The sequence below is a fragment of the Meleagris gallopavo genome, chromosome 5, assembly GCF_000146605.3.
Source record: "Meleagris gallopavo isolate NT-WF06-2002-E0010 breed Aviagen turkey brand Nicholas breeding stock chromosome 5, Turkey_5.1, whole genome shotgun sequence".
In the NCBI taxonomy this organism is placed as follows: domain Eukaryota; kingdom Metazoa; phylum Chordata; class Aves; order Galliformes; family Phasianidae; genus Meleagris; species Meleagris gallopavo.
In genome coordinates, this window is record NC_015015.2 from 5023317 (window position 1) to 5050245 (window position 26929).

The 26929-nt window shown below is 47.2% G+C and overlaps 1 protein-coding gene and 1 long non-coding RNA gene across 3 annotated transcripts in view; one reads left to right on the forward strand and one right to left on the reverse strand.

Moving 5' to 3' along the window:
• The window catches only part of EPS8L2 (EPS8 like 2), a 39923-nt gene that overhangs the window by 7432 nt on the left and 5562 nt on the right, over window positions 1-26929 (forward strand). Inside the window, exons 2-15 of one of the 2 annotated variants that reach the window (XM_010710829.3) lie at window positions 6242-6306; window positions 7014-7069; window positions 15903-15967; window positions 18422-18583; window positions 19316-19465; window positions 19969-20048; window positions 20202-20341; window positions 21690-21769; window positions 22206-22332; window positions 22616-22704; window positions 23657-23731; window positions 24491-24639; window positions 24807-24933; window positions 25139-25254. In XM_010710829.3, the coding sequence (XP_010709131.1) occupies window positions 6263-6306; window positions 7014-7069; window positions 15903-15967; window positions 18422-18583; window positions 19316-19465; window positions 19969-20048; window positions 20202-20341; window positions 21690-21769; window positions 22206-22332; window positions 22616-22704; window positions 23657-23731; window positions 24491-24639; window positions 24807-24933; window positions 25139-25254 (1460 nt within the window). In that variant the 5' untranslated portion in view covers window positions 6242-6262. Of the gene's footprint in view, window positions 1-6241; window positions 6307-7013; window positions 7070-15902; window positions 15968-18421; window positions 18584-19315; window positions 19466-19968; window positions 20049-20201; window positions 20342-21689; window positions 21770-22205; window positions 22333-22615; window positions 22705-23656; window positions 23732-24490; window positions 24640-24806; window positions 24934-25138; window positions 25255-26929 lie in introns of those variants that run through there. The other variant, XM_031553415.1, reaches the window with a different exon arrangement.
• Window positions 103-26929, reverse strand: LOC116216645. Its single transcript, XR_004159804.1, has 2 exons — window positions 26846-26929; window positions 103-359 (listed from the first exon to the last, which is right to left on the reverse strand). It is a non-coding gene; the product is annotated as an uncharacterized LOC116216645 (long non-coding RNA).

Consider the following 26929-nt stretch of genomic DNA (forward strand, 5'->3'; position numbering starts at 1 on the left):
AAAGAAGAGGTATTCTTGCCCTGCAGTGAGCTTTCTGAGTGCTTGAATGAGCCCTCAGCCATCCCCTTCCTGGGATTCACATCATGCTTTCTCCCATTTGGATTGTTTTGAGCCAGGATCTTTTCATTTACATCATTATAAAGAGCTTTCATGCAACAAGCACTCATCCGCCTTCTTCCGTGTTTCCAAAAGCATCAGTAAATACTTGGCAGGCTGTTTCTGGGCTGGATTCTCAGGCTCGCTAAGCTGCAGCCCAGGCATGGTGCACGCTCTGCATGGTGCCTGCAGCGAGAGGGAGGCTGTGCAGACACTGCAAGCCCAGACCTGCTCCATGTTTTCCCTCGGCTTCCGTGGGGCTCCTGCAACAGAGAGGAAAAGTGTAAATTCAGGAGCAGTGACTCAGCACAGAGACTCTGCCTACACTTCTTTCAGAGGGGCAGTGGAGTTGTTTCCAATTCTTTTTCCCAAAGATCTTGGAGATTGCGGCTAGTTTTGCATTTTCGCTGGATATTTATAGAGCAAGGCACTGTCTAGACTTGCTTTGGGGTGTTTTACCTGCTGGCAGTAGCAGAAGAACTCCCAGTTTGGTTCAGCCTGAGCAAAGAGCCTCAAGCACTACTCTTGCTGGCTCCATAGTAGGCGCAGCATGAGCCCAGGGACCACTGGTGCCAAGCCCAACTTGGGTGTTCCCCTCTTCCTGCTGGAATCCTGCCTGTTTTCTCAGGAAATATATTTTAAGCACAAATTGTTGTTCCTGAGGAGGTTAGAGAATAAGGCATTGGGTGTGATGGGTAAAAATCTCATCATGGTTCTCTGCAGAGCGCAGAAGGGCACGGCACAGGAGGGGGGAGATGCTATTAAATGTGGGGCCCATCAAAGCTGGCAGAGGGGTGGCTGTAGATGTGAGGTGCCTCAGTCTGCAAGAGGTGTTCTGGAGAATCTCTGCAATGGTAAAATTCCATGGGCAGAGCAGGGAGTATTCCTTCCCAACATCCCACAGGTTGTACCCACCGCCTGTCACCCTACCGACCGTAGCACCTCATGTGCTGTGCACAACCTGACCCTACACACCCATTCAGGCTCACCTCTTCATCTGGAGCTGGCATCTTCCCAAAGCAACCCGTAATCCTAGTGCCTCCACTGCTGTGAAGACAAATTTAAAGGTGGGAGGGAAGAAAAAAGGGGCAACAAGACTTGAGATGCTTTTCAAAGCATCTCAAAGAGCACAGATGGGAATGGGGAGATGAATCCCACCAGACTATCCAGTATCAATTGGATGTTTTCCCCTTTTCAACCAGGTTAAGGCCATGGAGTTCACTGAACCACTATGACTTGCAAGGTTTGGTTTGAAAGATGCTATCTGGCTAGCACAAACACTGGTTTTGTTAGGAGTGTGTGCACTCAGAAGAGACCCCCACCAAGCAGGTTTGAGTTCCTTTCAGTGAGCCCTGACAGGAGGCATCCTTACTGGCAGGGCCAGTAAGGTAATTAAAAGCAAGAGAAGGGTGATTTCATCATTGGGATGTGGGCTAGGACACAGGAAACCCAGGTTACATTCTCAGGTCGCGGGGCATACCTCACAAGCATTCTACAGACCTGAAATAGATTGGGTGAATTTCTCTCTGTCAGGTATGCACAGAGCCAACAGCACAAAGGTGTTTTGTTAGAGGATCCACGTGGGGTGCAGCATTTTCTGTCTGTTTGTATCTTTCAATCCTCTACTGGCATGCAGGGAGCTGGAAGGATACCCTCAGGGGCTGCCTGTTTTGTGGACAAGCCAAGCAGGGCAGGATACATGTATCATGGTGCCTGTCCTCCCCCTGATCTGGTGCATACAAGAGGGCTGAGCTTTGCAGGACAGTCCATCAAACAGCTTTTGTCAGTGTGACATTCCCTTGCAAAAACACCCAACAACCCTAACAGACGGTGCTTTGTTGTCCTGGGAAGTTTAAAAGATAACATCGTGTGGGCACACAGCTAATGTTTCAAAGCCAGGCTTTATGTTACTTGCTGAGGCTTTTGCTAATCTAGCATTTCTGCCTGGCGTATCCAGTTGTCTCCATGATCTGTGCTCCAGGCCCAGACAGGACCCTGGGGCAGCGTCTCCATCACATATATTTCACTGCTGTCACAGTAAAGCCATTCTCACCACCAGCACCTTTAGGTTGGCTTGACGGGATGTGAGAGGACCCTTTGCAGTCCAATGGCTTTAGGCTATGGATATCAAACTTATGTGACTCCTTTTTGGTTCACATTGATTAATGATACACGAGAATTTCCAGTTTTCAAGTTATCCAGTCTTCACCCAGAGTTCAGAATTTCTCACAACTCCTTTCCATTTGCTTGAGAACAAAAATAATATATGATCACAGCAGATGAATGGAAAGTATTGCTGATAAAAAGGATGAATGGCAATCAAAGAATCAGCCCACACAGAAGAGAGTTGTTATTCTTTCCCTTACAGCTTTTCCACTCTTGCAGGGCTGCGCCTCCTCTTCAAAGACTCGGAGAAAGCCTAAACAATGCATGGCTTTCTTCCATTTACTAGGAACGTACAGAAGTGTAGCACAGACAACAATGACAGGCTCCTGTCATGACTCTGCGTGCGTCTTTGGGAGGATATCTGACCTTCAAGGATGTCCGGAAAGTCAGGGAGGGAGACTTCCTTTGCTTCAAAGCATGATACTTCACCCTCAGTGTTGCTTCAGGGAAGAGGTGGAGTCACCATCCCTGGAGGTGTTTAGGAAGCATGTAGAGTGGCACTGAGGGATGTGGTTTAGTGGGCATGGCAATATGTGCTGATGGTCAGACTTGATGATCTTAGAGATCTTTTCCAACCTTAATGACTCTAGGATTCTATTTAGGGACATGGTTTAGTGGGTATGGTGAAGATGGATGAATGGTTGATGCATCCCAGGGTCCTGAAGGAGCTGGCTGACGTGGTTGTTGAGCCACTCACACACATTATATCTGGAAAGTCATAGGTGTCAAAGTCCCCTATGAGTGGAAAAAGGGGAAAAATCATTCCCATTTTCAAGAAAGGGTGAAAGGAAGACCCAGGGAACTACTGGCCAGTGAGCCTCATCTCTGTGCCTGGGAAAGTCATGAAGTGGATCATCCTGGAAGAGATGGTAAGGCACATGAGAGATGAGGAGGTGATCTATGACAGCCAGCATGGCATCTCCAAGAGCAGATTGTGCCTGACCAATCTGGTGGCCTTTGATGATGAAGTGATGGCATTGGTGGACAAAAGAGGACAACTGATGTCACCTATCTCTACTTGTGCAGGACCTTTGACATGGTCCCACACCACATCCTTATCCCTAAGTTGGAGAGATATGGAGTTGAAGGCTGGAATATTCAGTGGGTAAATAATTGGTTGGTTGGCTGTAGCTGGAGGGTTGTATCAACAACAGCTCTATGTCCAGATGGGGGTCAGTCACAAGTGGTGCTCCCCAGGGTCCATCCTGGGACCAGTGCTCTTCAATATCTTTATCAATGACAGTGGGATTGAGTGTACCCTCAGCAAGTTTGCAGGTGACACCAAGCTGAGTGGCATAGTTGATACAATAGAAAGGGGGGGATGTCATCAAAGCTAGATTGGATGGGCACATCTGAAGTTGCAGACTGCCAGTGCTCTTCAGGAGGTGCAGCTCTCTCAGCTCGTTCTTCCTCTTACTCAAGTCTGGCTGTCTCTCAGTTTCACGGAGTAATTAGAAAGGCTCCAACCGCTCAGAAGAGTGTCCTCCCCCAGTCTGCCAGCCAGGATTCAATTAATATCAGACAATTTAAATGGAATTAAAAGATGTGGCATGAGGCTGCGTCCCAGTTTGACTTGGCCATCCACACACCACGCCCTCCTTTCAATTAAGACAAGTTTGAATGTGGTCCTCACAGCACCAGTAAGAACCAGGCAAAGGTTATATACTGAAAATAGCACTAATAAGTAAAAAGCAGGGAACTCATTGGTGTAAGGACCTGCTGGCTTTGTTTTGTGCCCCAGTTGGGATGCAGACACCCTGGAAGTGAGGGCAGCCTTTCAACAGTGATGGCAAAGGGAAAGATCCATTGGAGTTTAATGTATTATGACCACGGAGATGAAGCAAGAATCACTTTGTGTGTCCAAAGGAGCAATATGCAATCAGCCTCTTGCTGAAATCAGCAGTGCTGATGCATTTCATCTTCTGCCTGGCATCCTTTGTTCCTGCTGTTTTTTCTTATCTGAGGTCTGAGAGGAAGCTCTGAACTCCACCAGCCAAATTCAGCAACCCTTGCATGCTGGAGTAACCTGGATTTCAGTCCATTAAGGACACGGCCCTGGGGCAGTAAGTGAAAGGGAGCCAGAAATATTACATTAATAAGCAGAAACATTCCCAGCTCTCATCGTTAGCCACAGGACTATAGTGCTCAGGCAAGTAAACAGAAGAGAGGTGAGTTTATTAGAGCACGTTCCCTTTTCTAGTATCTCATGCTAATGTACAGAGAGATTTGAGAGATAGGAACCATTTGAGGACTGTAAGAGGAAACCAGCAGACAGCTATTAACAGAGGAAAAATTCACAGGTACCCAAGCCTGGGAGCAGGGACAGGTTTCATTACGCACAGAGAGGCTGGCAGAACACCAAGTATCGATTCTAACATCTGTAGAATTAATATCCACATGCACATGGCGGGGAGAGGGGGGCTTTTGTGTCTACCAAAATAAATGAAGTTGGGGAATTTAATGTGCTTGGAAGCAATTCCTGCCGGTGCCTCAGCACTGAGGAGTGTTGCTGTGATACAAGGCAGGCTGGAAGCTGTAAGGCTGAGCCCAAAACATGATAGGGGCCCCCTAGAGAGTCTGTCTTGCCACAAAACACATCTCTCTGGCACTTGTGCAGTGAGAAAGCTGCATATCTGCCCTGACCTCAGGGTAAAATGCACAGAGCAAAATACCACAAGTGAGCTCTTCCAACACCAGGAATAAAACCGGATACGTGAGGAAGCCAGGGCAGCTCTACCGATGATACAAGCCCTGCAGCACACAGGCAGCCTCAGTGGGGAAATCCCAGACGTCAGGGATGACTCTGAAGTATTCCCCAGGAATTGCATACAACCTAGCCTTAGTTCAATTGAGAAAAAAATCACAGGGCAGCACACAGCAGCCTCACAGAATGTGCCACCCTCCTTCAAAGGTCCCACTGCAGGAGCTCTCACTGAAGACACTGAGTGAGACCTTCCTTTAGATAAATGATGAGTGTTTTTAAGCCATTTGAATTCGTTGCTCAGAGAAATTGTGGATGTCATCTCTGGAGGTGCCCAAGGCCTGGCTGGATGGGGCTTTGGGCTGCCTGACCTGGTGGGTAGCAACCAGCCCATGGCAGGTGTTGGGGCTGGGAAGGCTTTAAAGTCCCTTCCAACCCAACCATGCTGTGGTTCTATGATCTTTAGGTGTCTTCCAACCCAGCCATTCTATGGTTATGTGATCTTTAAGGACCCTTTAAACCCAAGCACTCTGTGATTCTATGATCTTTAAGGTCCACATTCTACAATTCTGTGATTCTATAACTCTGTGTGTTCTGACAACCCTAGAATGAGGTGAGTGGGGTCTGATCCATGTGAATGAAAAAAAGGGTCTGAGTGCCCATCCTTCACACGAGTGCCTCCTGAGTTTTTAAATTAAATTGAAGACTTTTTCTTGCTTTTCCTTCAAACTGTGCAATGGAGCTAAGGTCAATAACTTGGATCCCAATATGAAATGTCCTGAGTTTTTATTATATCTCATTTTCCCTGCCTTTTTCCCCTTCTAGTTCTGCCTTCAGAGCTGTGCTTGCATCTCTCTCAAGCACTTTTATTGATAATTCTTACTGCAAAAGAGGTAAAATCTCTCTGAACTAAGCCTGCATGCTTCCCAAGCAGCCAGCCATCACAGTAATAAGGCCTCATCAAGTCTGTGCAGAGCCATAGGCAAGGCTGCTTTAGTAGAAAATGGATGTGCTGGAGCACCACCAAGTCTGGGAGTGCCTGGAGGGGACGGGCAAAAGAGGAGAGGTGGAAATAGGTTTCAGGAATGTTATGTCATCTTCATCTCAGCCCAGGTCAGAGCCATGGGGCAGTGAATGGCCAGAAAACCCCACTGTGCTGCTCTCATCTGCTTGGGAACCCCGAATCAGAGTCAAGGCATCATGTGCACCAATAAATCACCTGAGAGTGTGAAGGCTGTTTTCTAACTTCTAACCTTGTCTCCTCTGCTTCTTTTGAAGCTGCCCATCCTGTGAAGCAGCATGAGTCTCAAAGGATCCCTCAGCAGCAGCCCTGGCTCAACAAAGTAAGGATCTCCGTGGCGGGCTCCCTCCATCCTGTGGGCAGCACTCCTTCCCAGTGCCTAGGGGGATGCTCTTTGTGGTCCTATCTTTCCCCCTAAGTGCACAGGGTTTGTTTCATCCTTCCTTGGATCCTCACGTGTTAACACCACGTGGGATGTGGGCCTTACAGGGGATGTAACCCATGCCTGGAAGCTTGACACCCCCAAAATTCAACTGTTTTACACAGAATTACATCCTACCACAATTGCACACGGGACATGGGCTGTACTTATGGGCTTGCTTTAAAGGAGTAGATTTAAAAAGTGTCCAAGAACAAGAGCCCTGAGCCTTGGTGCTTACACTGCTTGGATTCAGGAGGACTCAGTTCCAAGGATCAGCCTCCTTTTCCCTGGCCTCCTCCCCATAACAACTCATTGGGAGCACCATTCTTAACACAGCCCTTCCAGAAGTGATGTGCTCCCAGGGACACTGCGAGCAATGGTAACTCTACCATGGACAGGCCTGGATGGGCTGTCCTGCTCTTCTTTCCAGCCATTGGGTTTGATGACACAGGCCATGTGGATAACAGCTAGGGTTGCAGAGGGAGCTGCAGAACTCTTCACCTGGCAGCACCTTCAATGGATGTGACAATGAGAGCAGGGCTGGTTTCCGTCAGGATTGCTGTGGAGTTGCACTGTTGATGCTGATTTATGCCTTCCTTCTTTTGCAGTGGCAGCGTGGGCAAAGCGGACGGAGCCTCCAAGCTGAGCGCAAAGGACCTGTATGGTAAGTGGTGTCCACAAACATGCTGGTTTGTCTCAGGTTTCCTTTAGGAAGGGCACCTTTGGAGGTCTGGACACCATTGCTGGGGAATTTGAGGTCAGCAGTCCATCACGTGTCTGCACCTATGTATGGAGCATGCACTTTATGCTACTGTGTCCCATGCTGGGCATGGCTGTGGTTCCGTGAGGACAGACAAATCTATGCAGGGCACTGCTTCCTCTCATCTAGATTCTCTCCGGTTATGTTAGCAAGATAACTTGATAAAGAATCTAACAAAAGAAAGACTGTCCTCAGCAGGTTAATAATTATACTCCGTTAACTACTCAGTGAACCATGACAACTCCAGGGCCCTTCGGCTCTTTGGAAACAGGATCGGTGGGATGGGTGCTTGTGCTCAACCCAATCTTCCACCCTCTGGCTGTCAGTTTGCTTGGCTGGAACTTTCACTGGCTGTGCAGCCCCTTGTTAGAAAGTTTGTATTTGATCAGCCAGCTCCTTTTGCTGCTGTGAAGTGAGGGTGGCTGCAAGAAGTGAACTGTGGGAATAAAGGTAGATGAGAAATTCAATGTTACTGACCATAGGTATCTGTCACCTCGATGCTGCATGATGAGCAGCTGCCAAGGGAAGGCCTGAGATGCATCAGTCATTTGTCTGGAGATAAAAGCACAGAAAGAAGAGAGAAGGGAGGAGTGGGAATGTCTGGGAACTGCTTCACTCTGCACACAGGGCTGCTCAGACAAGCTCCCCCTGCTCCTCTGACAGAATCGCTTCCTTTGCTGTGTGCTGAAAGCTCCTACAATTTTTACCAGGGGCAGAGAGATGTTAGTTGAGAGGTAAATGCAGAACCATACAGAGATGCAAAACTGAAACAGGGAGATGAAAAGTGTGTGGGAAACAGGGTGGGTGCTCAGGTCAGCACCCATTGACAGAAGCTCCAAATTATTGGGGTGTCAGGGTGGGACTGAGTTGTGCAGAGGAGACCAGCAAGCACTGACTGCCCAGCAGTGTAAAAGCCAGCAAAGTAAAAAGCCAACAAACTGCTTTAAAACCAAACACACTTTCTCAAATAAGTCATTTTCAACAGAGAGATACATCTTTTAATTTTTTTTTTTCTATGGACACACCTCAAAAGCAAATGTCAGCAAGAACAGGACACCTCTCCCACCAAATTCCAGCAAACCTGAACTGGGGATTGTAAGGCCAGAGGCCAAACCCTTGAGAGGAATAAATCACCTCCCTTGATTCCCCCGCCAGCTACGCAGCCCTTTACCAGCAGCTGGTGTTGGCTCTGCTTCTATGCACAAGCACGTCTGTGGGGTTTCTGCCTGCAGAACGTGGGGCACGCCCCACTGATTCAGCATTCCTTTTTCAAAGGGCACTCAGCATGTGTGAAAGCAGCATTCAAATGTTTGGGTCCCCTTTCCACTTGCTTTGTCCCTCCTCCAGCATTAATTTCTGCTGGGAGCTGGGGTGGAGGGCAGACAAGAACTAAAATTCCAGGGAGAATTACGTTTCATAATGAAACAAATCACATCAACCTGAGCTGGCCTTGATTATGTGATTGTGGTGCTGCTAAGGGACATTTTGAAGCTTATATTTCCATTTTTCTCCTGTGCAATCAGGCAGGACCCTTAGCCTGTGCACACTGCTGGGCCTTCCAAGAATGAGCACAACAAGCCCCAAATCCACAGCACTTTAAAGGAAGAAACGGCCTCAAGTTGTGACTGGGGAGGTTTAGATTGGATATGAGGAAGAATTTCTTCATGGAATGAGCTGTCAGACATTGGAACAGGATGCACAGGGAGGCAGTGGAGTCCCCATTCCTGGGGATATTTATGAGATGCACAGATGTCATGCTTAGAGATGTAAGTTAGCAGTAGGCTTGATAACCTGAAGGGTCTTTTCCAACCTCAGTGATTCTACCCATGTTGGTTCACAGAGGTGAGAGCGGTGGCCCAGAGGTGGGGAGGGTGGTTGTCCTCCTGCCACAGCTGGTGTCTTTTTCACTGCGGTGAGCACAGAGAGATGTAGAAAGATCCAAATCACCAGGGAACTCTGCACAAAAATGGCCTAAAGCCCTGAGACATCTTCCCCCATCTCCAGCCCTACCAGAATCCTAGAGCGTTCAGCCATGGAGCTGCCTGGCTGCCGTGACAGCAGATGCTCATCCTTCCCACTCCCCTTTGCTAAACCGCATCACATTTGCTCAGCTCCATATTCTGGAAGAGTCCATGACTGCTGCTCATATAGAGAGAGCAGGGGGAATGGCTGGCACCTATCAGGTTGCCACCGTACCCGACGCACAGCAAGCAGCTGAATAAATGTTAATGCATACCATAAATAAATTAAGCTGCTTCTCTGCTTACTGGTATGTGCCCTGAACCTAGCTGGAAGACAGCAGGGGGAGATGAGTGTGACAGGAGGAGCAAAGGGAAGAGTTGGGAAGGAAGCACAGCGTTTGCCACAGCTTGCCACCCCTTTCTGGGGTGGTCGCCAGGAGGACATCTGAGCTGCTTTCGTGGATGGCTGGGTCATGCTGTTTCTCATGGAGGGCTGTGTACTGTAACTGTGAGAAAGTGCGTGGAGCCAAGGGGAGTTTAAAGATGACTTCACACGGGGCTCACTTCTGTGCTGTGTCCATCTGTGTAATGCTCGACTGCTTCCCAGTGCCCTGCCAAGAGCTAGCTCCGAGCTGCCTGACACACGTTGCTGGGAAAGACCCAAACGTGGTGCACACAGGGCTGGGAAATGGCCACTAGTGTGTGTTAGGCTACAGAAACACAGACTTGAAAAGCTTCAGTCTGTGAGGTGTGATCACTTGACACTGCACACCTCCTGTAACTTAAGAAAGGCTCTGGGGCTGTAACAGAACACGGGATGCTAATACAAAGACAGGAGCTGCTCATACCAGGACAGTGTGGCTCTGGGATGGGTATCATCTGCCTGGGGAGCCATGGGGAGAGGGGCTGCACCAAGAGGCTGGTGGTGAAGGAGTGAGTTGTGTTTAATGGTCACAAAGCAGCTCCTGGTCCGCACAAATGTGCGTAAGAACTTCTTTACGGTGAGGGTGACGGAGCACTGGAACAGGCTGCCCAGGGAGGTTGTGGAGTCTCCTTCTCTGGAGATATTCAAGTCTCGCCTGGACGCCTACCTGTGCGACCTGGTGTAGGGAACCTGCTTTGGCAGGGGGATTGGACTCCATGATCTCTGGAGGTCCCTTCCAACCCCCACAGTTCTGTGATTCTGTGATTCTGTGGTCTCCATAGGGCTCTTGTGTCTCCTACATCGAGACCTCCTTGCTGTCTGCTCTCCTGCATTCTCACTTGCGCGCTGGGCAAACGCACTGTGAACTGGCAATGCAGTGAGATGCCATGACAGACAGGAGCTGTGCCAGCTCAGGAACAGCCTCAAAAGGAGAAAGACAGAAACACGGACTCGATACAGTCCATTTCCTAAAGCTGCACTGTAAATATGTGTTTACAACTGATGGCTGGGCACAACGGCCAACAATGGGGTCATTAGTACTGGTCATTGTATACCACAGCAGTGCCAATCTAGCAAGCAACACCAATCTGCTGATCTCCTGAAGCAGTGGTTCCCCCTCTCCCCCACCTCCAGCCTTGAATAGCTCCCTTGTCTGCCTCTGTGTGTAACTTCAGCAGCCTTTCTTCACATCCCCTTTCCCACCCCAGATTCCAGCTTCAGATTACGTGGCTCCTCTCCACCCTCGTGGGTGACCGTTTTCACTTAAAGCCTGGAAATATAATACTTCAACTGGAAACAGGACTGGAAGAAAGGAAGGAAACAAACATTCCTGTTGGCTCCTGCATCAAAACTCACCGGTGGCTCAGCGCAAGACAGTGCTGTTGGTTGGAAAACTGCATGGCTGAGGGGTTGACAAAGAGGCGTTTCCACCTCTGGCATATCCCACCCAGCCTTGATTTTAAAGGAAAAGGGAATACCTCTCCCCACGAGCTTCTCAGTAGCCCAAATACCTTCTGCTGAGCAGCCCTTGGGCATGCCAGGCACAAGCAGGCAGTGTTACTTAGTGCGTGCAGGCCTTGCACAACCCTCAAGCTGTGTCAGGCTTTTATTTGTTCTTCTGGAGTGCAGTGTGTCTTCAGCTACTAAATGAGGAATGTGAGCAATTGGGCTTCAGCTTGTGGCAATTATTAGGCGTGTTGAGGAGGAATTCAGCCTCCTGAGAGCAGCTGGCTGTCAGCACGCTGTCAGTGCTGCCCAGGTCCATTCATACCCCTGGCTGTCCCCAGTATCAATGAGAGCCTTTTCATTCAACTCATGAGTTTCACGTCCCAAAAGGACATGCTTTCCCCACTTAGCAGGAAGCCTTGCACTGCCACATGCTTCTGTGTCTGTGCAGACCTATCTCCCTCTTATAGCTAAGCAGGAACCTGTGGGATGGGCAGAACTGCACAGTGCAGATGCATGATGGTGCTGCCAGATCAGATCTGGCCTCCTGCTGGGATTCCGGGAAGGGATGCTGTTTCGTAAGGCTGCTTTATAATGCAGGCCTGGCAAATCTGCATAACTGCCATTAGCATTCCAAGGCATTTGCTGTTTCATTTCTCCTCCAAAGGGCTGTGTCTTGACCTGTTGGTTTGGCAGAAGGACCAGCTCATGCTACATGGGCAGGTTACTATAAAAAGCGTGTGCACTGCTAGATAATAGATAGGTAATATAAAAAACTGGCAAACTCCAGAAGGCAACAACCAGGACTTTCCTTAAGCTGCTACAATGGATACAGAGGCCAGGGATCCTCTGCTTCACATGTGTCCTTCACCAGAGCTCCAAAGCAAAGTGGCAGTCACGACTCTTGGCTCCCTTCTAAATCCTTGCAGGATAACTGCATTTCTTGGCTCGTGGTCCCTGCTGTCCTGTGCTGACAGCTCCTGTAGAGACCAAATGCTCAGCAACAGCCATGCTCTTTCTTGCCTTGCCAGCCCATCTCCCAAACCTGGGGTTGTTATGCTTTGGTTCCCTCCTGACTGTTTCATTGATGAGTTGTTCATCCCCCACATTTTCTATGGAGCCTTCTGCCCAGCAACAGCAGAAAGCAAATACAAGGAGATACGAGGAGGTTGAGGGAGGATCCAGTGTGATACAACTCCCTAATTAAGCAGAGAAGGATGTACATGGAGGAAGAGGTTGGAGCCTCCCCAGCCCTGCTGTGACAGAAATTTGTCACAGAGGCACCTGTTGGCACCACAAGTGGCTTTGGCTCTGGTGTGCACCAAGAGCACGGGTGCATTTTTGTATATAGCAGCAATGAGAATGTAATGGATGGAAAAAGACAGCATTTTGGGCCTGAGCCTTTGGATTCTGATGTAACTGACGCACAGCACCCTTGTGCAGACCAGCATAGCACCGTCAGTCGGGGGAAAGGAGTGCTCAAATTCCCACAAACCAGCAGGAATGGTTTGTGTTTATTTATCCCACTGATCTACTGTGTGCACAAAGCACCCTATCGAGGGAAGTGTGGCCCAGCTTTGTGGGGAAAAGGGCGTTGCATGGAAATGGGGAGGGAACCTGGCACGTAGAGTGTGCTTTGGCTTCCCATAACATCGTTCTTCCAGAATGTGTATTGATCCTACTTTTTTTTCTCAGTTCTATCCTTTCACTCATTATCATAAAGCCAAGCAGGATGATCTCTCTTCCAAACAGTATTTTGGCCTGTTGTCACTGGATGTTCAGTCGAGCACCCAGTTTTCAGCCCATTTTGAGTGGGTAAAATCCACTCTGCAGTGGTCTTAGCATTTCCCATTTCCTCATCTGCCCTCTGGTGCCGGTGGAAACACCATTTCTGTAGTGCTGTGTGCCTGCAAGATATTGGTGACAGATAACATTCTTTAGAGAATAGCTTTGCAGCTTCTCCCACACCTGTAGGTATGAGGCAACAGTAAAGCTAGCTGCTTAGGAAAGGATGATGATCTTCATGCTATAAGAGATTTTTCTTGCCTGACACCAAAAAAGCAAGGGACAAAGCTCTATTGTTTCCCCATCTCTTTGACTCTCCTGGCAGGTAGGAGAGAAAATGTACAGCAATGGTCACTGGGGCTCACGCCAGCTTTTATCACCTTCAGATGTTTGCTGTACTCGTGCCACAGTCCTGGAGCAATCCTGCTCTTTGCAATCCAGCCCGTGCTGCATCCAGCAGTCCTCCACCATAAGTTCTGACAGTGGCTGCCGTCTGAAAACCATCTTTAAATTTCTGTCACTCTTATTCATCGTTGAGGATTATGCAAATTTCCTGCCTGCTGAAGACTCAGTATGGATTGGGTGACATCTCACCTCTCCTGGGCCTTCTCCATTGCAAGGTGCTGTAGAAATGCAAAGCATTTCCAGCATGAGTGGTGTCAGATGAACCAGGAGGAAATGTGCCAGTGTTCTTTCATACAACCTCTCAGGTTGAGGTGGCCTACAATTGCCTATTTTGCAATTTACAGCCTGAATCCTTGCTTCTTCCTGCATTAAAATGAAAGGAGATTGCAGTGTTTTGCACCTCTCCTGGAAAAGGCTGAGAGGGTTCTTATGGAACTCCATCTCCATCTGCCAGCCCTTGACGCTGCTCAACACCTGTCCTTTCAGAGCTGGAGCCATCTGCCAACCCCGCTGTAAAGAACTGTCTGTCTTGTTTCCAGTCTGACCACTAAAGCCTTTTCCACTCTTTTCAAAAAGGAGAGGTCGGGATGCCTCAAAATTGAGATCTGTCTCCATCTCACATAAGACGCAGTGTTCTCATTTCCATTAGTGTCATCTATTTACATGAGAAGTGCTCTGTGAGGAAATTGAGGTTACTCAGAGAAAAAAAAAGTGCCTCACATCAGAGACAACTCCCCACAGACATGCGTTGCTGTGTGCCCTATCCCAGATCTTGCCCCACATCTGAAGTAGGGCAGGCTGCAATTAAAACACCCAGCAAACTGAAAATGCCATTGACCCCTCAGTGTAAGCCAAAGGGGGGAAGTGGCCATGCTGGAAGATTAATTCCTATATTCAGGGTCATTCCAGGAGCTTGTGGCTGAGCTGGGAGCTGTGCAAGGTGTCCAAAGGTCCTCCTGGTGTGCAAGGCAGAGCCTCAGCCAATACCCCAACATGCCCAGCAGAAAATAGTTCCTACCTGTCCACAGCAGCCACTTTGGTGCTACCAGGAATTAGCTGTGGAAGCAAAGCACACTGTTGTGTTTTCAGTGACAGGCATACAGGTGCAAGGTGCAAAGTACACAGGTGTCCTGCCACGCTGATGAGATGTCTCATAGGCTTAAAAATAAAATGCATTAGAAAGCTGTATCTATCAACCCTTGCCAGGCTTCGACTGAAATCACCAACATCCCTTTTTGTTTTCATCTCTCTGAGCCTCAGTTTGTATGTTTAGGATGCTCCTACATCTGCAGGCAGCTTTGCTACAGAGCCCTGTGTCTAGGGAGAAGCACAAAGAGGGGCTTGATCTAAAAGCTCCCCTAGCCTAGCAAAGGTAAAAATCCCAAATCTCAAGGAAAGCAACCCTTCGGGGCAGTGCTTGTTCTGGAGAGACACCTGCTGGCTGGAGAGGCACCTCCTGCATCAATGGAAGCCAAGCAGGCGTAAACATTTATCAGAGACACCAAGGAGTCCAAGGAAAAGGCTAAAGAGGTGGAACCCAAAGCAATGGAGCCATGGACCTTGACCCAAGCATGGCAGGGCATGGGCTGAGAGCTCTGAGCAGGACACCAACAGTCTCAAATACTTGAGAGATGTGAGCTTGTTCAGCTCAAATGGGTGAACAAACATAGGTGGGCTGGCTCCAAATCACACCAGGTGCCAAGGACAGGCTTGGTAGATCTTAAAGCAAAGACTCCACAGTTTGGAAGCAACCAGGAGGCTGACAAAAATACTACCAATATTTCATCTAAGTCTCTGGGTTTTTTTTTTTCCATCAAAACGTTGTGAGATCCTCCTGGCTGTGACGGTTGCTGCAGAGGACAGAAAGGTAACCTAACACAGGTTATTTCTAGCTTAGGATGGGTAAAAAAGTGTAAACAGATCGTGAGAACCCATGACAACACACAGAGCTACAGTTACATTTTCTAAGCAAACGAGAGGTTAGAAGATGTCCTCTGCTGGTGAGGAAGGTGTTTTCAGTTCAGTTCACTCTGAGCCCAGGTAATCACTCCTCTGCCAGGCACACAAAGCATACATACAGAATGGACACATACCATTAACCAGTGACTAAAAGCTGACAAGGTCGATTTTTCTAGGATTATATTCCATAGCCTCTTGCAAATGCAAGCAGTATTTTTTCCAATTGCTTCTTGCTGCTGTTTGCCAGTGAGAAATGCGGGAAGCAATAAAGGTTTGTTGCCTCATAAAAATATTGTTCCAGGCAGGTTCTGGCTGGCTGGCCTTGATCCCTACAGCCCTTCTCATTGCCAGGAAATGCAAGAAAGCAAACTAGCAGTGTCACAGTGCTGCAGAGGGTTTCTTCCAGAGGCCATCTAAAAGGGCTGTTATGTCCAGGCTGATGGGATGCAGCCTTTGCAAGCTGCTCTTCTGACACCTTCCCTGGTCATTTGCTGTCTAAGGCTTTTTATACAAGGTTTAAAAAGTGCAGGAATTGAATTATCAGTGCCATTCTGGGATACAACTTGAATGTGTATCCAGCACACTAAGTTGGTACTTTGTGGCAGAAGTGGCTGTCTTTGATTCTCAGCACTCTGGAACAGGAAGCCTGGACAGTAGCACCCCTGTGTGAAAACTGTAATTCTCAGACCTGAATACACTGATAAACAGCCTTTAAACTAAAGGCATTCTCTCTCTCTCTCTTTTTTTTTTTTCCTAGAACAAAGGAAAAAATACTCCAATTCCAATATCATTATGCATGAGACTTCACAGTACCATGTACAGGTGAGCATGCAATTAACTTTTATGGGACTGCAAGGCCTGTATAAGTGATAGATGCTGGTAATGAAATATTTCGCTTTTCCCGGAGCTTTGTTAGGTCAAAGAGCAGCTGGTAACCTACTTAACAATATGCAAGCATTGCTTTCTACATCCTGGGAGAGGCAGACAGCAAAGATGCTTGACAATCTTCCATTTGTCCTTCAGGTCTTGCTGTGAAGCCAGCACTTATTCAGCTGGACACATTTGGCCATTATAGCTATGAAATGCAAAAGGATTGATGGGAAGGGAGGACAAAAAACAATCATTAAATGATGTGAATTTGGTTTAATTAACAATGGATCTCTCTTCTATTTTAAATTAAAATTGGAAATGCCATGCAGAGCCATCGTTTATCAAAAAAATGAATGATCGAGATCTGGCAAATTGAAATATAGAGTAATGAGGGAATGAAGAATGGAGAAAAAAAGATGTAAAAAAAGGGAAATTCAGCATGAAGAAAGGGGAAACTGAGAAACTGTTGTCCTCATCCTCCTCTACATTTGAAGGAGAGCAGTGGGAGCTGTTGTCCCTCTTACCACTCTGTGCTTCAAACCCTTCCTGCTGACCATGGTGGTTAGAGGAACTCACCTGCCCTAACCACACAGAGCACATCAACTATCATTTTTCAGCTCTCCCTCAACAAGTGTGTCCTCTCAAGTAATTCAAAACCCTTCATCCATGACAGGCGTTCAGCCAAATTCAGCTTCCAGTGTCACAGACATCTACATGAGGTAGGAAGCCAGCCTGTGCGGCTGCCAACCAGCAGGAGCTCCACCTGGCTGGGGACAGCTGGCTCACTTGGCACTGAAAGCTGGCAAGGCAAGAAAAGAGGCTCATGAGGTTCACAGATGGTGGGAAGGATCCCCTTTTCTCTGGTTTAAGGCCCAGCCAACCATCCCCATCACTGAGCCCTGCCAAATAGAATCACTCATGGACCCAGAGAAGGAACTTCAAACAGTGACACGTACATGAATTCTTCATTCCTTATGCCATGTGCCACTCATTCATGATTTCTGCCTTGAACTTTGACCAAAGCAAACAGGGCTTCAGTGGCAGGCAGTGAGGCAGGAAGAGGCATTTAATACCCTTAAGTAATCTATAAGTTGATCAAACTTAAAAAGTGGAAGCCCATTCTTAGGAAAGTTAGCATTAGATTCTCCCTCTGGATAGGGGGGTTTAATCAGATAAAGATAAGAACAAGCCTCTATTCCCCCCACTCTGGCATTATCTAAAGAAAAGGGAAAGGAAAAATACTTTAATGAGTCTGAGATGGAGAAGTAGCTTTGGCTCCCTGAAAATTAACTTATTTAACAGTACATAACTAAGGAATTTATGAAGATTGTAAACCCAGCATAATAGAGCAGATAAGAATGCCTGTCAGCAGGTATAAAGCAATTCTCCTCACTGCTCAGAAGGCAGAGGGTTTGGCATCTCTGTGTGGGTAATATTGACTTTGCAAATAGCTTTTCGTGCAGCATTTTACAATTACAGTAACACATACTCAAGCACGTTCTTCATATCTGATGGCACGGCTAATCTCAGCTTTAGCTGCTCACATACCTGCCAGAAGTTTTATTTAGATAGTGCCTCACCCTATACCTTTGCTTTGTGAGCACAGAACTGGGCCATCACTTAAGTTCTGCAGTGTTTGTCCTCTTCTCTGATCTATCCAGTCTTTGTGAATTATCCAGCAATCACCTTAGCAAGGAATTGATAACCACAAATTCCCTCCATCCCTAATGTTGATTAAAAACTCAACTCTTTCATCCTCCTAGGGCTGTCAGTGTTTTCAATCTGAGCTTTTTCCCTTTGCATACACATCCTTTATGGAACCAATTGCAATGATAGTTCTCACCCATGCTTCAACAGGGCCACCCAAGGCTCTGGTGCCGTGGATACTCTGGGCCCATCCAAGCCCTGATACATCATCTCTGTAACAAAGAGCTTCTACCTGATCTCTGAAATGGTTATAACCAATCACTGGGAGAAGGCGTGAAAACAAGAGGCCAGAGGGAGAAAAGCCAGGCAAAACTCACTCCTGTACTAAAGACAACAAAGAGCAGATGCTTCTCCTTTCTGTTATTCCCTCCTGCCCTACCCTGCTGAGATTCCCCTCGCATGGAGCCCTGCCAGCAGTCAAAAGCCTGCAGATGCCACTCGATTACACAAGTCTGTATAAATTCAATGCCAAGTGTAATGGATCATTGCTTCAGGACACAGAACAGGGCTGGGAAAGCATGCAAGTGCAGTCATGTCTGGTACTAACAACCAGAATGCACACTTTGCACAGCGACTCTGTTGAGCCTGTGCAAAGAACAAATAACTGTCCAAACTTCCAGAGATGGTTTTATCAGTGACTTACAATACACCCATCGAAGCTTTTTTACCTGTTTTCTCCCCTTTTCCTCTCAACTTCAGCACTTGGCCACCTTCATCATGGACAAGAGTGAGTCCATCGTGACAGTGGATGATGCCATCCGAAAACTCCTATTGCTCAACTCCAAGGAGAAAATTTGGACACAGGAGATGCTGCTGCAAGTGAATGACAAATCCATCCGCCTGCTAGACTGCGAGTCACAGGTAGCCAGAGGTTAACATAGGGGATTCTACTTAGGGAAACCATTTGTAAGGAAATTCACATGGGTGAATCACTATCAAAATCCACTTCAGACTTTGCAGGGGCTGGTTGACTAATTGGAAGGCTAAGCAGGTGTGGGTTGATTTATTTGTGGCTCCAGAGCACAGATAGTCCACATAGAAGGTACCTTGAACTGTGCCCAAAGCAAACAGTGTAACTGTTTTCCGTGCAAGTGATGCAGACTTGCAGGTCCACCGAGACCTATATATTACACATGAGCAGAGAGGGAAGAACTTGTTACTGGTATTATAACAACATGCAGGATCCCCTGCCTGAAAACTGTGCCACATCCAGACAGCTGGAGAAGGGTGGTGCTGCTCTGGTTTTAGCAATTAAAAACTAAAAAGTGTTTGCACCATCTCATCCAAAGAGTCAGCGGAAGGGCAAGCTGCTCACTGCTATCATCCAGAAGGCATCTTTCTTCTCAGTGCTCTGCTGGAATGCACGGCAAGTGGCTGATGCAGGTAGAGTACATCATGGTTCACAGTGAGCAAGAGAACTCAAGTTGTTTGAGATTGAGGAGATGTTTGGCATCCATCCCTCTCCCAGTTCTCCATAGCCCCAGGCTCTTTGCAGATGGTAACAAGCATGTTTGATGGGTCAAGGAAATCCCAGAGCATAAGCTCTGACAGGTCTCTCTCTTCAAGCCCAACCCATTCCTTCTTCTTTCCCAGGAGGAGCTGGAGGACTTCCCACTGCCGACTGTCCAGCACTGCCAGACGGTGCTCAATCAGATGCGCTATTCCTCCATCCTCCTCCTGGTGTGCCAGGATTCGGAACAGCACAAACCTGACATCCACTTCTTCAACTGCGATGAGGTGGAGGTGAGCAGAGCCTTCTTCGCCATTGGGATGTGATGGGAAATGGGGCTGCTGTGGCCCCCCAAAACCCTTCTGGGCCATGTGAGACAGTGGAACCTGCACTAAGTAACCTGCAAGGCTGTCAACGGCTTACAGACTGGTTCGGGTGAGGTGGGGAGGAGGAGTGCCACCTGCGTGGATATATCAGTATGCAGCATGGCTTTGTACTCCCTTGTTCAAACAAAGATGTGGATTGTGCAGGCAATGATGGTAGTCAGTGGGAACTGTGAGCCACCCTAAAGGTTTGCCCAGATATTGGTGCCTTGACACTGCCCTCTAAAGGCTCTCCTATGTTGCAGTCAGTGATGTCTGGCTGCAGACCACCCCAAGGCCAAGCAATCTCGTAAACAGAACAAGATATGTCCCAGCTCTCTGCCTGCCACTTCTCCCCTTGCTCACTTGGAGCCTTCAATTCAAGCTTTGCAAAGCACAGCCCTGTAGTAAAACATTCCAATTTTATCTTTGAGGCGGAGATGGTTCACGAAGACATAGAAAGTGCCCTGGCAGACCACAAGCATGGGAAGAAAATACGACCACAGACACTCAAGTAAGTACTGGAAGACTCAGGACAAAGGGGCAAGGTACGCAGTGTACTTAGCATCACCCCCAGCACCGCATCCCTGCTCCAGCATTCACAGAGTTCTCTTGGAAATAGGATCAGCATCCTCTGACGGGGTTGTTCTGTGTTGTCGACTTGCAGGGCAAACCAAGAGAAGATCAAGCAGAGACAGTCTATCCTCCCACCACCACAAGGGCCAGCCCCCATCCCGATCCAGCACGACATGCGAGGCCAAGCCATGAACAGGAACCGGGTGGCACCTCCTGCCCAGTATGAACCAGGTACTGGGAGAGCTCAGTGAGTCTGTTCCTGAGGGTGGGGACTCATCAGCCTGGGCAGACAACCTTCCTGAAACAGCCTGGGGTCATTTCACTCCCACTGTTGCCACCCAGTGTCTTTACACTGTGCTGTGAAGCACCCAAAGAGGTGACAGGCCCTCAGCAAACTGAATGATGACAGCTCAGATCAGTGAAATCAAAATGTGCAGACCTGGTCAGAAAGGCACATTCCTGGCCCTTGCTAGCTTCATAGAGAACACACATTTCACCCACAGAAACTGAGTGATTTGCATTTAATTCTAGAGCTGAGTGTGGAAAGGCAGATTGGAATTCACCCCTCTAAAACCTTATTCCGAAGTCATCCTGACTTCAGTTTGAGCTGCCTTGAGAAAACTTGTAGTCCTCTTTGGAGAAAGCAGTCACAGAAAAAAGCTCCCAGAAACAGAAATGAGCTCCTTCTCTGGAAGAAGAATGAATAAATAAATAAATAAAAATAAAAATCTGGAGTTGACTAAAATGACCAGCAAACAGTCTGTTGTACCAGTTGGGGTGAATTTCAAGGAAAGTATGTAATCAGAATACAATAAGAAAATTCAAGTTGATGAGAGTAAACACTCATTTAACTGGGTTGGGATCCAAGGCCAAGCAGTTGATCCAGCCTCCTGGATGGAGAGCCTATTTTTGGTTCATAACAAAAATAAGATTTATAATTCAGAGCCAGACCATCTCTCAACACCTGTATTTTGTTCTTTTTAAATATCAGCTAAAAACATTTGAGAGACTGCACGCAAGTTGGCACAAAAATGCTGATTTTTGCAGGGGCTTGCCTGAATACCAATCATGCAGAATTCCTGACAGGCTGCTTTCTAGCAGGCAATACTTGCATTCATTTCCAGGTCTTGTTTCTTCTTTCTTGGGGAGCTCAGGGTTAGAAAAAGGGCTCAGAGTTGCTCTGACAACACTTATATATGTGGGATGCTCAGCAATATTGGTGAGCTCCTCGGTGGCCCTAAGTTAGCATAGCATAGATGCACTGAGGGCAAACAAGTGGGAGCCTCCCAGCAGCTGGGGCTCGCAGGTCTCTGCCTGTAGCTGGCTGCTCTCCATGATTTATCCAGTGCTCCCATCTGAAAACAGGCAGCATACAGACACAGGTGCTGCAACTCATGGCAGATTTAATCGGCATCTTTGATCACCTCCTGCCTTTTGTGAGCTTCTGAGGTGCTCTCAGAGTGAAGGAATGAACAAACACAGCCAGGTGTTACCACTCCTGGGTCACTGTGTTTGATGGAGCCCATCTTCAACCTGCCATGGTAAGAAATATTTTTTCTCTCCCCTTCCTTGTCTGCAGACTATGAACGCCGAGGCTCTGCCTCCCAGGACCATGAAGAGTCCCGAGCCATCTTAGCACAGAAGATTGAAAAAGAAACGGTTGGTAACAAGAACAGAAGGCAGAAGGAAAAGGGGAAGACAGGAAGGAAGCAAGGGGCTCCTCCATGAGCTGATATTTTATGCATAGTTCATTCATTTTTAAACTGGTATCTACTGCTCAGAAGGGTGAACAAAAGCAAAACTTTATCGCTGGGTTAGCTACCATCTCCTTTGCTGGTTTCAGAGGGGTTCTCCCCAGTGCACAGTCCTCTCTTGAGGTCCATTAGCTAGGAGCCAGTTATCACACTGGTAAGTGCAGCATGCAAAACAAGGCACAGCTTTGTGTTTGGAAAGGGATGAACTCAGCCTAATTCTATGCCTGAACACTTCAGTCTTTCAGGAAATGAAGTAGGTAAAGACCTAGGATTCTTGTTTCCCATCTGTGCACAGTTTGGGCTCTTTCTCACCTATGTTTGTTGCATTTCTGTTCTCACAGCAAATCCTGAACTGCACTCTGGATGACATTGAAGTCTTTGTTGCCAGGCTTCAGAAGGCTGCAGAGGCATTCAAACAGCTCAACCAAAGGAAGAAAGGGAAGAAGAACAAGAAGAAAGGCCCAGCAGGTACAGTGCAGCAGCTAGAACAGGTGGGGAACATGGGGGCACAGGTAAGGTTGGGAAGCCTCAGCTCACAAGGCTAAGTCAGTGCAGTCCTGCAATCAGTTTGCAGTACACCACTGGGAAAGTCCTGCTGGACTCTAGGGACTTAGTGCAGAGATCTGACTTCTCGAAAAATCCATAGATTTTCAGTGGCTGTTATTGCTGTGATTTCTGCATGCCAGCAGAAGTGCCATCCAGAAAGGGACACGCTAATTAAACTGTCTTTCTCTCCACGTTCTCATTGAAGAGGGAATGCTGACTCTTCGAGCAAGACCCCCAAGCGAGGCTGAGTTCATCGACTGCTTCCAGAAAACCAAACTGGCTTTTAACCTCTTGGTAAGACACTGTGGATGTTTTCATCTCAGGCAGCCACATGGCAGCCAGATTCACTGCAGCAGTAAGCATTTGCAGTGAAATGTGTACTGAAAGCACTATCAAGGGACAAAGGTGTGAATTTCAGATTCTTCTGCCAGAAGCAAACACAAAACAAACATTGCGTGAGGTTTGTGTATGTTCCTTTAGCCAAGCTGTTAAACTGAAACTAGAAGCACTGAAACTAGAAGCCTAAAGTCCACCATTGGAAAAGGCATGTGCCTTCCACTGCCTGTGCATGTGCCAGAGCCATGGTGCACACACAGTGGGCACCTGGCTCCATTTCGCCAGCACTTTGAGCTGAAAGGAGCCACCTGCTTTTCTGCCTGTGCCTCCCTTCTCTCTATGCCATACCAACCATTTGTGCCCCTGCTCATGAGGTGTCCCTCATTGCCCCCAGATTCCCAGCTCCTACTCTGTTCCTGCTCTCGAAGAGCTGTACCAGGAAGTGTTAAGAAGGAGATGACAAGCTGGAGCACAAAGATGTTCCCATACTTAGACAAGTATGTGAGACCAGGAGGGTAATGAGTCAGAAGGAAATTTCATCAGCTCTGAACTTGCTCAGTGAACAAGATCCTTCCTGAAAAGTTATCAGTAAGGAAACCAGAGAGACTGTAAAGAAGCCTGAGGCAGGACACAAAGATGCAACCTTTTCTTTTAGAAGCAGATATTCATATGTGCTTGGGACGAGAATTAATCAGAACCCTGCTAAGGCCAAAGCCATGCATCCACAGCTCTCCCCACGTGCAGGTCTTGGACTTGGCTATCCACATATCCAGAAGCCTGCAAAGAAAAACTGGGGGCAAACAAGAAGGCGAGTGGGGAATCAGTGATCATCAGGGATCATGCGCCCTCATGTTATAGGATCCTAACCAAAATCAGGTTAGGATTAAAGTTTTTCTTTTTATCTTTTCAGGCCAAACTGAGAAAGCATATTCAGAACCCAAGCGCTTCAGAGTTGGTGCATTTCCTATTTGGGCCACTGGAACTGGTAAAAACTAATTCATAGGTGTTGCTGTGAATTTGCTTTTTATTTCTAATTTTTTTTGCAGCTAAATTGTGCAGAGAAATCAGAAAGCTGCTCAGAACCTTCCAAAGTTTTCTCAGTATGTTCCTGCTTTCTGATCTGATTTCCAGCCTGAATTAAATGCACAAACCCAAGCAAATACAAATCTTTCCACCACATTCACAAAGACTTACTGTGAAGAGTGTGAGCCAGCTTTGGTTCTTGTTGGGAATCTGCCTGATCTCACCTTTGGGTAAACATGGCTCAATATTTGCACTGAAAGGAAGAGGCAGGAATCCAACCTAGAGAAGCAACCAGAAGTGATGCAGAAATACCATGAGATTTTCCATTTTTCAGCGTGGCACTTTCTCCAGCAATGGCTGGTTTTAAGGTTTCGTTGACTCAAGAAGAAAAACTATTGCATTCATTTGAACTGTTCAGACTTCTGCAGAGATTTAGGCTGATGTTTCTTGAGACAGCTAATGTAAACATTAGCTGCTGTTAGGCTGTCAGGCCATCCCGTGTATCCTTTGGAGAATTTAGTCGGGAATTATTTGCCTTATTTATCTGTTCTTTCTTTATACAGTCGAGAAGGTATACCCTTTTTCTTTGGAGTGGGCAGGCATAGGGAGTCCAAATGCTTAGAGTGACTGATTTTTGTCTCTGGTTTCTATTTCTTTCATGATATTTTGAACCTTTCCTGCAAAATCTCTCATACTCCTCTGTGTCTGTGTTGTAATTCAGATCATCAATAGCTGTGGTGGCCCTGAGCTTGCCAGGTCTGTCATCAATCCACTTCTTTCTAAAGATGCCACAGATTTCCTCAAAGGACACCTGACACCAAAAGAGATAAGCCTCTGGGACTCCCTGGGAGAGGCATGGACCAGATCCAGGTGAGGACAGAGCTGTTATCTCACCAGCAATCCCAGGCTCTTAAGGCAGGCGATGCTTGATTTTACAGCTACGTCATCTTTGGCTCTCTCCCTGGCACACAGTACTGGTGGCTTTCCGACAGATGTTACTTTCTCACCATCTACTTCTTCCCTGCTTCACATTCTAGGGCTGAATGGCCCCGAGAAGCAAACATTCCTACCTACATCCCCAAATTCCGCAATGGTTGGGAACCACCCATAGAAATCTTCCGCGGAGCTCCCTGGGAAATAGACATTGGGCACTTGCAAGAAGAGGTGAGTTTTGTGCTCTGGACCATTCCTTTCACCTTTCCTTTCTCTTCTTCAGAAGGATCTGCACAGCCTACAGCTAATTTCTCCAGCCTCTGCATGTGGCAGCAGAGGAACCCAGGGAGACCAAAGCTGTCAGGCTCTCCTTTCCCTCTGTTGCAGCTTCCCCCTTTCCACAGTGGCACCGCTGACTCCGTTTTTCCCCTTCCAGCTATCATCAGCCAATGGATATCCCTACCGTAACTCCTCGCTCAAGCGTGGCCAGGCAGCTGATCAGACACAAGCTGTGGATGCCTTTAAGCAGAACGTAACTCAGCATGTAAATAGGTAACGTACCAACACCACCCTGCAAAACAGTGCCTTGGCCTTCCCCAAGTAACCTCAGCGGCACCCACATCATGATAACAAGGCATTTTGGAAGCCTGGCAGATGGACTTGGGGCCAAAGTAGAGAGAACTCTGTAATCAGGTCTATAAGGAAATGAGCTGCAAGTGCTTTCTGCCAGAAGAGGCAAAGCTCCTGGCTGGCCTCATTAGTCTGTCAACATGTCATTCCATAACATCAACTCACCAAAGTGATGCTAAGCATCATGTGCCTTTTAATGTTTCCCAAGACCTCCAAGCTCAAACAAACTCTTCCCAAATTACAGATGAATTCTTTACCATACTTCGCTTTGCAGTGATTTGACATGAAGTTCTCTCTGCACAAGCACAGGTCTGGATTACACTAATGAGCCATGAAATGTTAAAGGCTGGAAGTCCAGACACAGCAAAGCAATTAACCATGGACTTTTCCAAAGCCAGCACTGGGCTGGAAAAAAAAAAAAGCCTAAAGGCACACTGTTTGTTTCACGTTTTAATATTCGAATCCAAAAAGACTTACAAGCTTTACTGCTGTTATAAAATGTTCAGATTCACAGTAAAATCTTCAAATCCAATTGCAACAGCAAAAGAACTTGTTCTGCCCATTTGCCTCCCCAAATGTCCTGTTGTGATCATAAAATGGTGCAGAAACAGTGTACTGAGTGGAAAGAGAATTATGGTAACAGATTCACTTCTCCAATTCTATTTTTGGTCAGCGATGTTGTGAAAAATAAGAAATCAGTTTACATGAGAACGTTTAAACCCATCTTAAGTGACTGGTAGGCAATGCAGAGAAGAAAACAGTTCTACCTGTTAGTCTTAGCATAAGTAAATAATAAATCATAGAATCATAGAATGACTTAGGTTGGGAGGCACCTCAAGGATCATCAGGTTCCAGCCACTAGATGAGGTTGCCAGAGGCCCATCCAAGCTGGCCAAGAACACCTCCAGGGATGCAGGTGCTCCTCAAACAGCCTGAAGTTTGTTCTCCTGAAGTTCTGGGTGCTGACCCCATTCTTAGTCAGGCCCACATTTCTCGAGATCACAAACTCAACCAGGGCATGGTCATATTGAGTGGAATACAAATTAGCAGCGTGCCATTTCACCACAGTGACCATTTCCATGCAACACCACCCAGCCTAACTACAGCATGAGCTCATGGAAGAGTAGATGAGGATACCTTTTTTCCTTTTTACCTACCTTTCAGACTATCAACAGCACCTTTCCCTTATTTTATATGTAAGAAAAAAAGCCACCCAAGTTAATGGCACTGAAGCAGATGCTATAATTGAGTATGTTTCCATGACTCTTCAGTCCAGAGCAGGCTTCAACCAAGTCTGCCCAGATGACTGCCAACATCACAGCCCTGGGACAGAATATTTTCTGCTATAGTTTTCTAACCAACAGACTCTATATTAGCAAGAGCACCCATGCATGTATTATTATTTATAACAGGGCTCTGGGCTGCAGAGAAGTGTCATGAAAGCCCTAGGCAGTATTATAATAAACAGTGATGCTCACATGTAAAACCTAAATGCATGCAAAACACACATTACCTTCATCATCCTCCAGCTGTCTTCTTTCCTTGTGACTCATTTACATTCTGAAATGGTACAGAATAAGTCCTTCCTGTGTAACTC